This window comes from Brachionichthys hirsutus, chromosome 8, assembly GCF_040956055.1.
Source record: "Brachionichthys hirsutus isolate HB-005 chromosome 8, CSIRO-AGI_Bhir_v1, whole genome shotgun sequence".
NCBI classification, from domain to species: Eukaryota; Metazoa; Chordata; class Actinopteri; order Lophiiformes; family Brachionichthyidae; genus Brachionichthys; species Brachionichthys hirsutus.
The window spans coordinates 10,350,590-10,366,793 of NC_090904.1; the positions used below are offsets into that span (position 1 = coordinate 10,350,590).

General features: G+C 47.4%; 1 protein-coding gene across 1 annotated transcript; it reads left to right on the top strand.

The window, feature by feature from the left end:
- Positions 1-433: 433 nt before the first annotated feature.
- On the top strand, positions 434-7,726 carry cldn19 (claudin 19). The gene is made up of 5 exons (XM_068742335.1): positions 434-656; positions 4,000-4,164; positions 4,394-4,478; positions 4,632-4,775; positions 6,939-7,726. The coding sequence occupies exons 1-5, from the start codon at positions 434-436 to the stop codon at positions 6,985-6,987; spliced, it is 666 nt and encodes a 221-aa protein (XP_068598436.1). The 3' UTR covers positions 6,988-7,726.
- Positions 7,727-16,204: the final 8,478 nt, after the last annotated feature.

Consider the following 16,204-nt stretch of genomic DNA (forward strand, 5'->3'; position numbering starts at 1 on the left):
GAGCAAGGATTGGATGAAGCCATGCAGAGAGTGAGGCAGCCCAGCGACAGCGCTTGATGAACTGAAGCAGTGACCACCCGATTAAAAACTCTTTCCCAGAGCGACCAGGAAATTAGGCAGGACATCCTTGTTGGTAGACGTCAACTCATCATCCCATTTGACGGGCAAAAAGACTTAATCCAGGACGTGGAGGGCAAAAGAAAGGAAGAAAGAGTCGGAAACAAAGAGAGGACTTCTACAGACGAGAGTTTAAGCAAAGAGGCAGAAGGAGATGCTCAGAGGTACCAGACAGTAAAAGTGAAACAGGAATTGCAACAGGTGCGTCCAAAAAGACTGAAAACGGTGGGACAGACGCACCAGAGGGAGCAAAGGCAAGTGAACCGGGAAGAGAAAGGAAGGGCAGACAGAAGTAGAGGGACAGAGCGAGGTAAGGATGGCCAACTCAGGTCTTCAGCTGTTGGGTTATTTCCTGGCTTTGGGCGGGTGGATCGGCATCATCTCCACCACCGCCTTGCCCCAGTGGAAGCAGTCGTCGTACGCCGGCGATGCCATCATCACGGCCGTGGGTCTGTACGAAGGGCTGTGGATGAGCTGCGCCTCGCAGAGTACAGGGCAGGTGCAGTGCAAGATCTTCGACTCCATGCTCTCGCTCGACAGTAAGTGCCATGATTGAGTTTGTCTCGACTAACAGCTGGCGGTTGGATTTTAGTCTCACTGGCCTTTCCTCTGACCGCTTGGTCCTTCTCATGGATTCCATGCTCTGAGAGGCGTATTATGAGTTTGTGATTACAGCATATTGGAAGTATGTCCTATTAAGGGAACGAAAGTCTTGGAGGTTCCCATTTAATACTTCTTTTTTGGCTCTTTGCAGTTTATATTTCTATTCGAGTGTTTCCTGAGGGATATTTATGAGGTGCTAATATAATTTCCCTCTGGGATTATTAAAGCATTCTGATTCTATTCATTAAATCGCACTTATGTCCTCTTTCTATAGAATGCACTCAATTCAGATGCTGCCATTGGATGGTCATTGAAGTTCAATAAAAACTACAAAACATCATGAAACATAGTACAATGGGAGTGGGGGGGGGGGGGGGGGGGGGTCAGGAATGTGACGTTCATAATTTAGCTCAACATTGAGCCTCCTGTCGTTTTCGGTCTGTAAGCAGGACTCATAATTAATGGAACATGGATTACATGAATCCACCCATCGACTGTCTGCATGAGTCACCTTGTTAGAGATTGTAATCGAAGTCTAAGGGGGGCAGATGTCAGTATAACAACACAGGCCAATTTAAAACAATTAAAGTTTGAGTTTGTCCGGCGGTCTTTGGTGATTTGTGACGCCGTTTACAAACAAGTTTGTCTCTTTGTGAGTCATTATATCAACAGGTTTTTTGTGGCGGCTTATGTGATGGCTGATCTCCCGTCTCCTCTGCTTCATTGCCGCTATAAGAACGGCGTATTGTCCTTCCTAATGAATGGGGGCTGTTTGGAGAAGAAAAGAAACACTAGAGATATTCCCAGAATGCACCCCGTCGTCCCCACACGCGTTCATTGTTCCTCGGGTTCGTTAACCCACCCATCGACTACGGAGTCAGACTGGACAAGGATTTTGAAGCAAACCCCAAGACTAAGATCCGCGTGGCTCTGTTTAAGAACACGTGACGTCAGGTTTGTTCAAGTGTTTCCTCCAGACAGATTAGGAAATGGAGCGGCATCAAATCATCATTGGGTCAGTGAAGGCACCACAGGTTCTGAATCTTGACCAGACCAACCCATGTGGGGTTGGCTTGATTCACGGATGCTGGGACAACTCCCCTCTCCTTGACTACAATCACAGCAGGAGCAGCATGTGATGGTTGGTGTAATTGTTCACCAGACTATGCTGCGCTCTCCTCATGCAGCTAAGCAACCGCGGTGGAAACCATCGGATCGGGATTAGGCGCCGATGAGAAGGTTAGCTATGACCGTCAGAAGAGGACGGTGGTGCTGAAGGGACAGCTCCGAGCATCTATTTAGAGACATGCCACCCAACTGTCATGGGGCACTTGAATTCACTATTGTAAACCACTTCCTGTCAATGCAATTCGAGAATCAGCCGATGACGACTCTGGATCTATTCATTTAACCCTTTAATAAGCACTAATTATGTCACCCTTTGGATCCTTTGATCATTGAGAAGCAGCTCTGGTCTTTTATTAGAAGATACAACTGGCTTTAATTTTATATATAAATGTGTGTTTCCTATGTTCAACAAGTCCCTGAAGAAAACCTTCGATGCGTTCACACCTTGTGAAACTCTCTAACTTTGTAAAAGTACAAAATATGGTGCTGATGCCAGCAGAAGCATCGTCTGAATTAGAGTCTGAATTAGAGTCTGAATTAGAGTCTGAATTAGTGTTTAAATGTGTTGGGAAAAGCTGGGCTGGGTTTTATAGTGAGTGAGTGTGCAAACAGATATTACGTACAACACAGTCACAAGTGACCTCACAATGGGACCTCACAGCGCCCACACGCATGCATCGAAAGCCGCCGGCTGGCGCTGCCAACCTTGGCGCTGGGAGGAGAGGGCCGCTGGGTGAGCCGGCCCGCCTCCCCCCTCCCTCCTCGTAGCCTCTCCTTCACCCCAAAAGCCTTTTCTGGTTTACAGACTGACTGAAACCGGTCAGAGCGGTGTCAATTAACATCAGCCCGGACCCCCACGCAACCCACAGAAAAAACAGGAATGCCCTCAGTGGATGAAAGAAATCAAACCTCCTTCTGTAGGACCATTCAGGCGCCATCAAAAGGAGCGCCGGAGCCATAAATCAGACCTCAAAGATGGCTCCATCCCCTTCCTCCCATCTGATTCACTTCTGAAATTCTGCGTCGTGAATGATGGGGTGTGCGTTCCTGTCACGATGACAAACGACGACTTAAAGCTCCCGCTCAAGCTGCTTTTAAAGCGATTTCTTTTTCCCCTGACACACACAGTTCTGTTTCATTCTGACTTCCATTCCAGACAATGAAAACAATCATTTGACAAACAAAGAAGTCCATTTATTGGCCTATTTCCCTGAAGCTTTGAAGACATTGACATGTGTGGAAAGAATCTAATCAATAGAGCTGATCTTTATTGACAAAACAACACAATATCTGCGTACAGATATTGTGAAGAGCTCTACAGTTGATTTGTTTTTCAAAAAAGATTCAATTCATTGTAAAATGGATGAAAAATATTCATTAAATACATCACATGTAAAAGTGAATCAGGGTTGATGTGTATGTTTAATGGATTTTTTTTCCATAAATGGGTTTTAATGTTAAAATTTTATATTTTTTTCCTTACCTCATTCTAGATCAGATCCAGAAGAACTTTTTCATGATAGTTCATATCGGACCCCTTTATGACTGGGATTTTTGGTGATTGAATTAAATGCATATTTTACAAGATGTGGTAAAACCAAAGATGTGTAGCGGCTGCGTGAAACGCTCGTCACTACCGTATTTGTTCAATATGACAGAATATTCACTTTTGTGTGTTTCCTTCCACTGCTGGGACTCAAACAAGCCCCGTACCCGTAAATAAAACGCTCCATCAGTACTCTGACAGCAGCTCGCCGCTGCTTTTGCATTGACGTGTTTACGGCCGGCTGTGTTTGAGGAGGCAATGGCTGATCGCCGTGGCGACAGCCCCACGAAAACAGTCTTGCTTTGTCTCAAAAGCCACACTAATCCCACTGTGTGAAACATGTAAAGCCGTCCCTCCTACAGCCGGAGAGTTGTGCGTTTCATGTGTGTCTGTTCCACCTACAGTCGTCGTGTGAGTGTGTGTGTGTGTGTGTGTGTGTGTGTGTGCTGATACATATGTGAGTGTAAATACGTTCCTCCCACTAAGTTATGTGTGTGCCGAGGCCTGCGTGGGCAGCACAGTGGCCAGCGAAGACCCTGCTGGAAGTCATATCTCCATACTCCCCTCTGTAATCTCTGCCTCCTGCTTTCTCCTCCTTCACCAAGTCCACATCCAGACCTGTCGGGCCCTCATGGTGGTGTCAGTGCTGCTGGGCTTCATCGGCATCATCATCAGCGTGGTGGGCATGAAGTGCACTAAGGTGGGCGATAACAACCCAGCCATCAAGACCCGCATCGCCGTGACCGGAGGGGCTCTCTTCCTTCTCGCAGGTGTGATTTCTTTCCGCCGGGTTCGGTTTTCATTTGTTGCTCATGTTCTGGAGCCATTTCTCCTTCTCCTCTGGACCGTCTCGCTGGGGGGGGGGGCTTCTGAGTAATTAGAGTCCCTGCTGTAAACAGGAATTGGTCATTTTAGAAGCATTAGCCGCTGATCTCAGACATAAACCACAAACAGAACACAAGCATGAAGACACCTTGATAAATCTCTCTGTCTCCACAGGTCTGTGTACGCTGGTGTCTGTGTCCTGGTACGCCACTCAGGTGTCCTATCAGTTCTTCAACCCAAACACCCCCCCCAACGCCAGGTATACGACCTCCGACCATCTGCAGCCATCATCAGTGTGAACATAGTCTTCAGCGTCGCTTCGTTTTACCATCCAGCGATCTGGAGGAAATTGCGAGGACTTCTTCGACACCTCGATCTCTTTACAACCTTTTCCTTTCTCTTCGTCGCACAGGTACGAGTTCGGCTCGGCCCTGTTCGTGGGCTGGGCGGCGGCCAGCCTGACTGTTCTGGGTGGCTCCTTGCTGTGCTGCTCCTGCTCTAAAGACCTGCGAGCGCAGCAATACTACCGCCAATCACAGCCTTCCACAGCCAGGGAGTACGTGTAACACCCGCCTTCCTCCTGCAGCCACCCAAACAGAGAGCATCGGACACGCTTGGCGTCACTCTCACTTTTTATTTTACTTGCAAATCACACCTGCTAAAAACAAACAGAGCGAAACATGCGTGTGCGGAGCCTAAAGCGTACACGCTAACAAACTAAACCTTTGTTAGGAGATATATTGTTAGCATTGAACCAACTTGAAATGAATCCAGAGGCAGAATCACAGCATACTGGGAGAAAAGACTCGCTCAGCTTTTAGCAGCATGTCCCATGCTTCCTGGTTGGCGCTGCATCTGTGGTTTGCCACCATACTTCTTTGTGTATTCACACTCCATTGGGGCAGGTATGTTGCGTAAAGGGAGGAGCCAAAGCGGCTCCTCCTGCTGTCGCAGGTGAAGCAGAGGCCGGCTTGCCCGATCTCACAAAGGAAAGGAGGCCAGTTAGGGCGGAGTCTCGGAGGACGGTGAGTTCCTCATAGGCTAGGAAAAGGGTTGCAGGTAAGAACGAGGGAGGCGCGTCTACCACTTAGATGTGCAAGGTGGCGGCGCCCGAGTACAAACGAGGAAAAAGAACGGTTATCCAGCGAATTTACGTTTCCCAGAAGTTCTGGAAAGAAACTGCTAAATCCTGAAATTAGTCTGACACTGAAAAGTGCTTTTACGCACCGACCATGGAGATACGTCCATTAGCAGTTTTTATTTGTTGCTCATTTTCTGGAGCCATTTCTCCTCCTCCTCTGGACCGTCTTAGCTTGTATGGAGTGTGAATGCCGTGTCCGTCCATCACACCATTTTTCCTCACGTCTCATACTAACACCGTCCTTTCAGAATCATACACTCATCCATCACTTGAGGAACCAAATCCGTACCTCGAGCGGAAGCCGATGCATGTTAGACACCATTTCCAGTGTAGCATAAGCTAGCACGATGCTAAATAGAAATACACCTGCACTGCAATAACGTTAACCACTTCAAAAGGACAAATTACAGGAGATAAAACAAATCGGCTTCACGTTAGAGTCTGTAAAACTCAACAAAGGGTCTGAAGTGGCCCCCGGAAACCCCGTCCCACATAACTCTGCCTTCATTTGTGTCCCTAGAAGAGCTGGTCCATCACTGTCCCAGATAATAGAACCATAACCCCCCCCCCCCCCCCCAACCCCCCCCCCCCCACAGTTCCCCGCTCCTCTTGGTAGAGACTTGTTTGTGGAGTGGTCTGTTATTCTCGTATTGGTGGGGGCGTTGCTCTCCAGGAAATTCCATGCGGCCTTTAAATAAAGGGGGATGTCAGGCGTCACCGCGCTTTCAGTCGCAGCTGTTCTTTGAATAGGATCACGCAACAATAAAGCTGTGAAAACTACCTAAAAGGGGGAAAAAAATCACATTTAACAAACAAGTTTGTCTTCCTAAAATGTCAAACTTTAAAAACAGCTCAGAACTTTCTGTAGAACAGCCAGATAAATCTGATTTTTAGTGCTGCCATCGCTTTAATCTGTATATTACTTGCTAACAAACGTGTAGCATCACCTTCCACCGGCCCTTACGGACCTCCTGCTAACATCTTTACCATTAATCTTCCCATTTTCCCCCTAACTCGTCACAACTCGGAGAGGTTTTGATGTCTTCTACTACTCCTGCTCTCTAATCCTGTTCTTATCTGAATGTCTTCTTCTCTCTTTTAATTCAGGGCAGACTTGTTGAGTGAAACTAGTTTCCCTGACTGATCAGCCCCTGCCTTTTTATTGAGGACTGTCCGACTGTCCGACTGTCCCACCACTGTCTTTCCCGATCCCTCTTAGACCTTAAATTTGGACTCTTGTAGAATATTTCCCTTCCGCCAGCCGGACATGTGCACCTCATCAATTTTAATGGGAAGAAGCATCCCCCCATTCCCCCCTCATTACCTTCTGAGCCTTTATGGACTCCTAGAGGATTTGCGATGAGACCCGTCAGCCTCCCACTACATTTCCCACAATCCTCTCTGCTTCACTCTTGGTTAAGTGTTAATGATTTGAGTTTTGCGATTCCCTTGCGTCGCTTTAGGGTTCCCCTCATATCCTGTGACCTCTGGGGTTTGTTTTGTAAATGCATTTTTTGGGAGGGATTTATTTTGTGCTTTTGACTGAACTGTGTCTTTTTTTTCCTTTTTGAATTGCAGACCAAATGTTAAAAGTACCCCACCAGAGAAAAGGGAGCAGTACTTGTAGTTTGGGAGAGTCTTCCGGCCTTACCGTGCTTTAAATTCAGACAAAAGCCTCTCACTACGGAATTCAAAACAGACGCCTTTAAGAATATGCGAACAGCAACACGAATTTGACTCTTTGAGGTAAAACAAATTGTCTGGGGCGGTTTCCTGACGGGATGAAAAGGATGATGTTCTTGCCTTGTCTGTTGACTTTGGGAAATTTTCAGGGTATGTTTTCTGTAACTTGTTGAAATGCCCACATGCATAAACCACCTACTATCCTTTTTTTTTCACTACACATATATAATATTTGACTACAGTGTCTTATAACATGTTTGTGCACGTGTATGTTTTTTTTTTTTTACCATTATTTCATGGATCTCAGTCTCTCATCCCATCTGAGGGATGCATGTCTTCATTTCTCTTACTGTTGGATTTCTGAAAATGAATGTGACGTTACTCGACAGTACCACTTAAGAATCGACAAACTATTTACTTTCTGTGGTCGGTATCGTGCCTTATGCCACTGCTGTGTGCCTCCATGTAGGATATATCCAGAACGTCTTTGTTCCCGTTTGATTTTGTGTAAATGAACGCCTTGTTGGATGTTCTGTGCCGTGTGCTGCCTCCCGTACTAAGGAATGCCCTCCCGACGCCTGCATTTATTCACCGCGCCGTTCCTTTCTCTAACATTTCCCTGTATGATCTCATTTGCAGGATAGCCCCGTCTCTTTCCTTCAGAATAAAGTAAACAGAGACATAAAAGCGAGTTGTTAACTTTTCGTCCACCCGTTTCCTCCTTTCTGGCTCGAGTCATTCTTTTGCACCCTGTTGTTCATTAATTGCAGACATGGAATTCCACTTCTGCTCCACTGGACTGTGGCATTATGTCAAAGGTGGACTCAGAAAGTTAAGCGCCGCTCCAGCCAACAGCAACTATGTTCTGATCTGAAATACGCCTTCAATCTGCTTCTGTCTGGACGGATGCATTTTTGTAAGCAAAGATGTTAGTCTGCATCCGTATGTTTGAAAAGGTGTTTACTTTAGAGTCACGTTGGGATGGGGTCTCTTCATTCCCAGGATGGGGAGGAGGAATGATTGGAGCAACCAATAATTTATGGCCAGAAAGGCTTGAAAACATTTCTTGAAGAAAATTACATTGATGAACTAAAAGCACTCAGAGAGCACAGACCTCCTCCAAGCAGCTCATTCCCCTCCTGATTGGATTTACACCGTCCACATGGTGATCTGGATCATCAGATCAGACGGGTATCCGGATTGCTCTCAAAATTTAATGTAGAACAAGACCCATTTTCAGTTTTTTTTTTATCAAGATCCATCCTGCAGTTTTTCTGTAATTCTGCCAACAAACAGACAAATGGCGTCAAAAGTAGAATCTCACGGACCGAGGTAAAAATGGATGTTTTGTACAAATTACCATCGATGCAGAGTTTAGCTCCATCCATAGCATTAAACCCTCCAATATAAAAGACAATCTGCCTTTAGAATTGTAGTCGGACTTAAAATAAGGCAGCACGAGGATGAAAACATGATGAGAACCGAGCGCGGGTGTGAAATCTCACACTGCTCTGGATTCACCCGTCTGTTCCACCGCGATTATTTCAACCATTTGAGACGATCGTGCAGAAAAAAAAAATTCAAAACAATACGCTCACATCCAAACGAGAAGCGTAACTACGTACATCCGTCTTGTGCTTTTCCTGCTAAGCTCAAGCCGTACAAAGATTTCCACCTCCTCATCAGAGATAACTGATATGGAATATTCAACAACATCCAATTCCTCTCAGAAGGAACCTGATAAGGCAAAGCGTGGGATGTGCTTGGATTCAGACCCGTGAGCTCCGGGTCGCATCCTGATGATGTCAGTGACGTGAGGTAAGAGGTAACACTGCGGTAAGGGAGCAGAAGTTGCCTCCATCCATCAACCTCAAATGCTATTCCCGGAGTCACCAGGTAAGGCGAGAGAAAAGGAAACGGTGTTTCTCACTCTCCTCACGCCTTAAAGGCCTTTAGACGATTTAGCCTCCTCCTGTCCCTGATGTATCTTATTTGAAATTCAGTAACCGTGAAGAAAAGAAAAGGATTCTGCAGCTTCAACAGAACGTCTGCCTTGTGTTCTGGGTTTTAGAAAAAGCTTTCAGAGCACCGGTAAAAGCAGCACAGGCTTCAAGATCTAAAGCTCAGCTCGCAGCAATTTCACTTTGTCTTGCGTTTGTTTCTGAGCCGCAGAAACGTCACGCTTCGGTTTCACATTCCAAGTTGCAGAATTACAGTTTATAAAATACTCTGGTGTGGTTTTAATAAGATACCAGTTCCTTTAAAAGAAATTAGGAGTTTTGTTTTTCCTGACAATTTTAATTTGTTGTCAGCCGACAGCATGTAAGGAAGTTAAACCTCACATAAATCATCTGCACACATTTATAGATCAGTAACAATAAACCTCAAGTTGAACATCAATTGCATGCTGACGGGCCTGCTGTGGATAAGAAGAGTTATTTCTCTGATAAATACTGTTAAAAGTGAAGAGTAACATCAAATAAATAAACCGTAGATGGGGCGATCATCCCAAATCACAGCTTTGATACTGTTCAATATTCTGTTCCTTTGTTGAGTGGAGCAATTTCCCTATGGGATGATTAGAGTATTCTGATTCTGATTGAATAACAATCAGGACATTTTAGACACTCCTGCGGTGCATCCGATGTATTGTTACACCCCAGCCTTCAGGAGCTGTAGAACAGGAAACAGGTGAACGAAGAGCTCGTTTAAAAGTCCGTCTCGGCTTTACAGAGTGAGGAATGTTTTATTAATTACATGAAGCAGCTCAGAGATCTCTCCCCAGCGTGTCGCCGCTGTCAGACGCACGACACAGTACTGCAGCCTAGTGGTTTCCCTACACTCTTTCTCCATGCATGGGTTAGCAGTGATTGCAGACGAGAAGGTGTGTGTGTGTGTGTTACCCTCTAACAGTCCTTTGCAGCAGCAGCAGACTTGTCAGCGGTTCCAGCAGCCCCAGGACCTCCGTCTGTGCTCTGATCACACTGTCCTCCAGTCATTCGGTGGAAAATTAACAGCATTCACAGTAAAAAACGGCAGAAGTGACTTTGAACACGCCAAAGAAGTGCAGCAGATTCCCACAAAGGACTGTTTCAGTGGCAAAGAGAAGCAGCAGATTCTCATATTCACCTCATATCCTGAAGCCCAGGCGACGTCTCAGTGCAACAATGTGAGAAATTCTCTATTTAAGATGGGAAATTGTGAAATTGTGTTTAAAATCCAACTTTAATAACTACATTTGCACTATGTGTAAAAAATAATTAAAGAAATTGACAGGGAAACCTTTGAATGCATCACAGGAAAAAAAGGAATGAAGGGAGGCGACAATAGACAGGTGGAGGGGCGGGGAGAGGGAATCGAACCATATTGAGATGTTCTATTGGATCTTTGAGGAGTGAAAACGCCAGAAGGATTATGCTTCCGCTGCCGGCCACCAGGGGGCAGTGTTTGTCTTCTTTCGACGTCACTTTGAAGATTTATCTATTATTAATAAAACATAATACTCATATCCATAATTACTTTGAGTGATAATGAATCCAGGAAGCTCACTGCATATTTATGTGGAATATTAATAGTTTTCACAATAATTAAAAGTAAAGAAAAAAAAAAAACTTAGAATTTACAGAGACTAGTTCAGGTCATAAATAAATGTGTATTAATAGAAAAAGGGATTTGGGTGCGTGCATTTCTACTGGGCCGGTCATTAGTGATGGACTTGTGTGTGTGTGTGTGTGTGTGTGTAGGTGTGTGTGTGTTTTTTTTTTGCACGGGACTTTTGTGACTTTGAGAAAACAGTCGTTCAAGTTTTGTGCACGAGTATACTCGTGCGTTTCCTCTGTGGTGTTTCAACGCGTGGCTGTTTGTGTGTATCCTCCCCATGTCTTCAGGTCTCTCTCATCCCAATCTTCTCTCTGCATCGCCTAACAATGTGGCTTAGGGCCCCATAATCACCTATTGATTCCTCATCATTATTACCACGGTTGAGGTCGCATATGAAGTCTGATCTGAACGGGAGGATGGGGGAGGCTTCCACGTGACCACACACTCGATTCCAACAAGGTCAGTTGAATTCATCCCCTTTGATCAGAGACTTGCCAAGAGAAAGCATTATTTTCTTCTCTTTTGGAGCCCCCCCCCCAGCCCCAGTGTCATGTATGCCTGCTGTGAGGCTCCCTTCATGAGGCAGCTCAGCTTTACGGTACATTTATATGTCGCACCGTTTGTCTTACCTGTGACCGCCCGCTGAGCACTTCCTGCTTTAAATCCCCAATAATCCTGCAGGCGCATCGGGGGGGGGGGGCAAACCGAAGCTCTCGTTGATCGCTTGCAGCCCCTACCGGTCAGTTAAGAGGAATGACAATGGTTTAAGGCACAAATTGTTGATCACCACAAATGAGAGAATACCATAAAAACAGGTTGTTTCCAGGAGCGAGGGATTCTAGCTGCAGAGACATGGACACACGCAAACGCATGATTCCCTGCAGGCGTATTCCTGGCGGGATAATAAAACAATTTGTGGCTAATTTCCATACACTGACAATAATTAATGTCTGCTAATTTTAGCAAATGGAGCTAAATTGTCATGAATCTATTGGCTAACTTTTTTTAAACTGTTTTTTTCTCTCTTCAAGTCCACGAAAAGTGACGTCTAAGAGCCGAACGGCGTTGCTGAGAGCCCCGCCCCGCGTGTCAAAGCTTCGACGCGAAAGCGATCCAATGACTTCCTTGTGTTTTCCTGGTTTGTCGCGCCGGTAGCCTCCGGATAGAACTCATCAGACGTGACATCCTCTCATGATGGCGGCGGCGCCGGTAGCCATCTGGCTGGCAGGCCTCTTCCAGCTCTGGTCAAACTGCTCATGTCTTTATGTGAACAGCTTTGATTTAATTCTGTTGGGAAAATGCAAATGCAGCTTTTGTAGTTTTCCGTGTGACGTCAGCGCTGACCCGACGACCTCTTCTTCTATACATCGCCATCTATATTGCAGAACTCAGAGACAGATGATTGGCCGAAAGTTTAGCAAAAGTTTATTTTGCTAATGGGGAATAGCCAAATCCAAATGCCCGTCCTGCAGAGAGAGGGACAGGCAGGAATCTGGGGTGAGAATGGAGCAGGTGGCTGATGGACGGATCTGAGGAAGAAACAAGGAGGATCAAAATGAAATGGGCACAGATCCAACTTGCTATCAAACCCGAGCCGGAGTTACGGACAGGAGCTTCCAAACACTTCCAGCTGCAGCTCATTGAGCAATCAGATGCAGCGTCGGAGGGCGGCGGTGGATGAGGATGCAGCGGGAACGCGCCGTTTCCTATGGAAACCCCTATAGCGATGGCGTCTACGCCCGCCGATGGTGCAGCAAATGCGGACTTGCAAACGCACATGTCCCATAATGCAATGGGACAGTGATGCTGCACACTGTCCTTACATTAAAGACATCAGCTCAGCTTCGACCGGGTCAGAAACATGAGACTGACTTCCATCTAACGCGATAAACAGACAAAAATGCTCCTCCCCACCCCCCCACGGCTAAATTACATTTTATTTATTTTGTCACGCTATGATTTCCAAGCCAAGAACACATTTGGGATTTTTAACAATTCATGAACTTAAGCTGGACTCAGGAAAGCAAAAATAAATAGTGACGTAAAATGAATAGAAATCTCTCATTCCATGGAGTGGTGAGAAACTAACAATTAGGAAGAGGAAGTCGGTGACGGCACCGGAAGCCCAGCCTTGTGTTGGCCCTTGTGACCCCAAACCGCCCGAGGATCTGGGAATCACGATGGGAATGTGCCTCTAACCGTGAGGCCGGAGCGCAGGCCGGAGCGCAGGCCGCGCCTTCCACCGCCGGTGTTTGCCTGTTGCCTGCAGCCAAACCCGTTGCTGCCCCCAGCGCCGTCCTTACGTCTCAACCCGAGTGATTACTCCCAGTCGCAATCACTGATTTCATCAAATCCTGGCACTCGTTCACGCACACAAACAGCGGCGAGTGCACGCTCTGTGCACGCACGCACAAACCCCGACGTAGCGATGCAGCTGAAGTCAGATCCAGTTAAAAGCCCGTTTGAGAGGCGAGCACAGCTGCAGGCCCGGCAGCTGACAGCTGGAGCGTCAGCGATCGTTGCTGTTGCTGCTGTTGCATCACGGTTCATCACACCTCCGGGGGCGAACTGCACTCACCTGGACAGGATTTCACCTTCCTGATAGGCCCAAAACCTCGTCCGATCCCCGTGTGCAGAAATGCGGAGGCCTAATTGACTCAATTCCAGCCGGACTCTTCCAGAATTCCTCTCTATGTCTCTAATTAGGTCCAATCAGGAGCCGGAGTGATATTCATTGATTCACCTCGTCTCGTCGCCCCCCCCCCTTTCTCTCTCTCTTTCTCACCCTTTTAATACGCCAACTCTCTTTCCGCATTCCCTCCTTTCGCTTAAGCTAATTTTAGGACGAGCGAAATAATTATGATTGATGCAGGTGCCTTTCTCTTCCTTCAAAGCTTTAAATAGATAAACGCAGCGCCCTCCTCCCTCCCAATCCCCCCCCCCCCCCACAAAAAAAAGAAGAAGAAGCAAGAAGCTAATTAGCGACTGAGGATGAGCGAGGAGAGAGGCCTTATCGGGCCGTTATCAGTTTGCCTGCCTCGCGGCTTTAAACATCATATTAGATCTCTATCATTCATCCTGACAGTGTCAGGGACAAACGTTCTCGTTCAGATCGCTTTCTCAACCCTCCGGTTGCTAACTTCTTCATTTCCTTTGCTTTCTTTTCCTACACAACACGCGGCCGGCCGTCAGCTACGTGCCGGGAATGCTTGTCTCTTTAATTCCTCGGATTCTTTGCGTTCATGTTGTTTCGGCGGGATCGGAGTGTCGGCCGGAAGCTGGGAATGATCAAAGATATCGGAAACCATGATTGTTGTAAGTGTGCGATGGGACAGACAACGGAGGGCAGACATGTGTTTGCCTGAAAATCCGCGAGAGACAAATATTGATTGATCTGATTGAAATAATCGGCCCAGTGGTTCAGGATTTTATTGAATAGGTGGGACTCAAAAATCGAGCGAGTTTCTGACAAACATGAAGAAGCAACAGTTTTGCCCAAACAGGAAGTTGGATGGAAGTCACCTCCTCATTGGAGGCTTTTTCGCGACTTCACATGCTCCTTTCTTCTAAGTCTTGAGGAAACCATCAGGTTTGCGTTTCTGTTTTCAACATTTGGCCCGTCAGAGATCACAAGAGCGACTTAAACGCTCAGGTTACCTGTGATTGCCACCCAGCAGCAGCGTCAGTGTTTGGATCACGACCGTAATCGTAGCCTTTAGAATCTGGACTTTCTCCCCTTATAACTTTACCTTCTGCTCCTCGCACCGGGGCGAGTAAGAAGTAGTTCCTGAACTCCACATAACCCTGATTTAAGGCAGAAAGATGCTTTCTGATCTCGGGAGCTCTTCTCCAACCTCGCCCCCCGCCTCCCTCCCTGTTCTGTTCGCTTGTGCAGACTGGCTGTTTGTGTACCTGCAGACTGACAGGCCGGTCTTTGATCAGGCCCGAGGCCTGGAGCCGACGCTCTAGTGGCTCCCACCCCGTTTACACTGCTGATGCACACATAAAGCGTTCGCATACACTCCCCACACACGCACACACACGCACACACACGCACACACACAGGTAGCGTGAGATAGATCTGGGCGGGGGGGGTGAAGTCTTTTGATGTGCACAACATTTTCGAACGGCAGCCATCATCACCGGAATGTAAGAGGAGAAGCTCGGGAAAGCTGGGACGGCGGCTGATTGACCTTTCCGACCCGTCCCAAGGGGCGGGCGTGGCATCTGTTTCGAGAGCCGGTCCCCGCTCGCCCCTTGAGGCGGCCGAGGTGAGGGCCCTGTTATGGTGATCAGCGGTTTGCATTCACCCCGACTGGTGTGTGCGTGATGCGTTCGAGAGCAGCTCTGGTGTTTGGAGGGTTTTTAAGAGCCAAAATTATCTGCTCAACCACCCCGGCTGTGACCCCTCTCCACCGAGCAGATGGCGATGAAGTGGCCAGACCGCAGGTAGATGGAGGGCGAAGGCGTGGTCACGATGAAGTGGCGACCTACCTCGCTGCTTTCGGACGCTTTTTGGGACGGGGAGGGCGGAGCGCCGCCGTAAGTGATTTTACTTTGGGCGATTAAACTGTCTATTCAGTGAGCCGGCTGAATCCCGTTTCCCCGGCTCCCGCTGCGCCTCAGACAAGATTATGGGGGCTATGGATGTCACTCTCTCTCCGCGGATCATCTCCCACCATCATCCTGAATATCCGCTCATCATCCCTTCATCATACTCCATCTGTTGTCGACGTGTCATCTTATTCCCCCTCCGGACGACTCGCTGATGCAAAAACTCTTCTGCCTCCAGGTGAGCTTTTCATATTCATGACACTTAGATCCCGTCGGGGAAATTAAGTTTTCCTGGACATTTTTCCTGGCTGGTGAACGGCTCAGTCAGGAATAATGATCCCCGGCGCCGTGTTGAGCACGCGCGCCGGTGATTTGGCACCATCCACTCATCGTGAAGCAAACACTCCCTCCCGGGTTGCACATTATTAACTGACAAGGGATGAGAAATGAAATGTAGCTGTGGCTTCCACGCCGGATCTAGGTCAAGCCGGGTCTGAAACATTTTGGCGCTCCCGATGGTGCAGGAGGTGAAGAAGGGGAGGCCAAAAACGCATGTGGAGATTTCTTCAACATGTTCCTGCTCGGTATACCGCCTGCAGCCCGGAGGCAGATGGGACGGAGCCAGCGTATCGTAGGGGAAAGCAGGTGTCTTTGGAAATAACGCACTCCTCTCCATCTGGCTCAGGGTTTCACACGATCCCGGCGAGCTGCCGACGGAAGCAGGAGAGGCCCGGGTTTTCCAGATGCAATGCCAATCCGTCCCGATAGCGGGACATTGTCTCTGCTCACCTGGACACCGGTCAGATCAGCCATTGTTTCATTGAGAGCTGCATTCGGTTTCCGCAGCGTCGCATTCAGGCCCGGTTCATCACACCTGTCACGACAAAATCCGGACCAAGACAGTATCCGCAATCCGGATCCGATCCAAATGAAATTTGGTGGTTTCTGGCAACATTCTCAACATTTCCTGAATATTTCATCAAGATCTGTAACGTTTTGAGTTATTC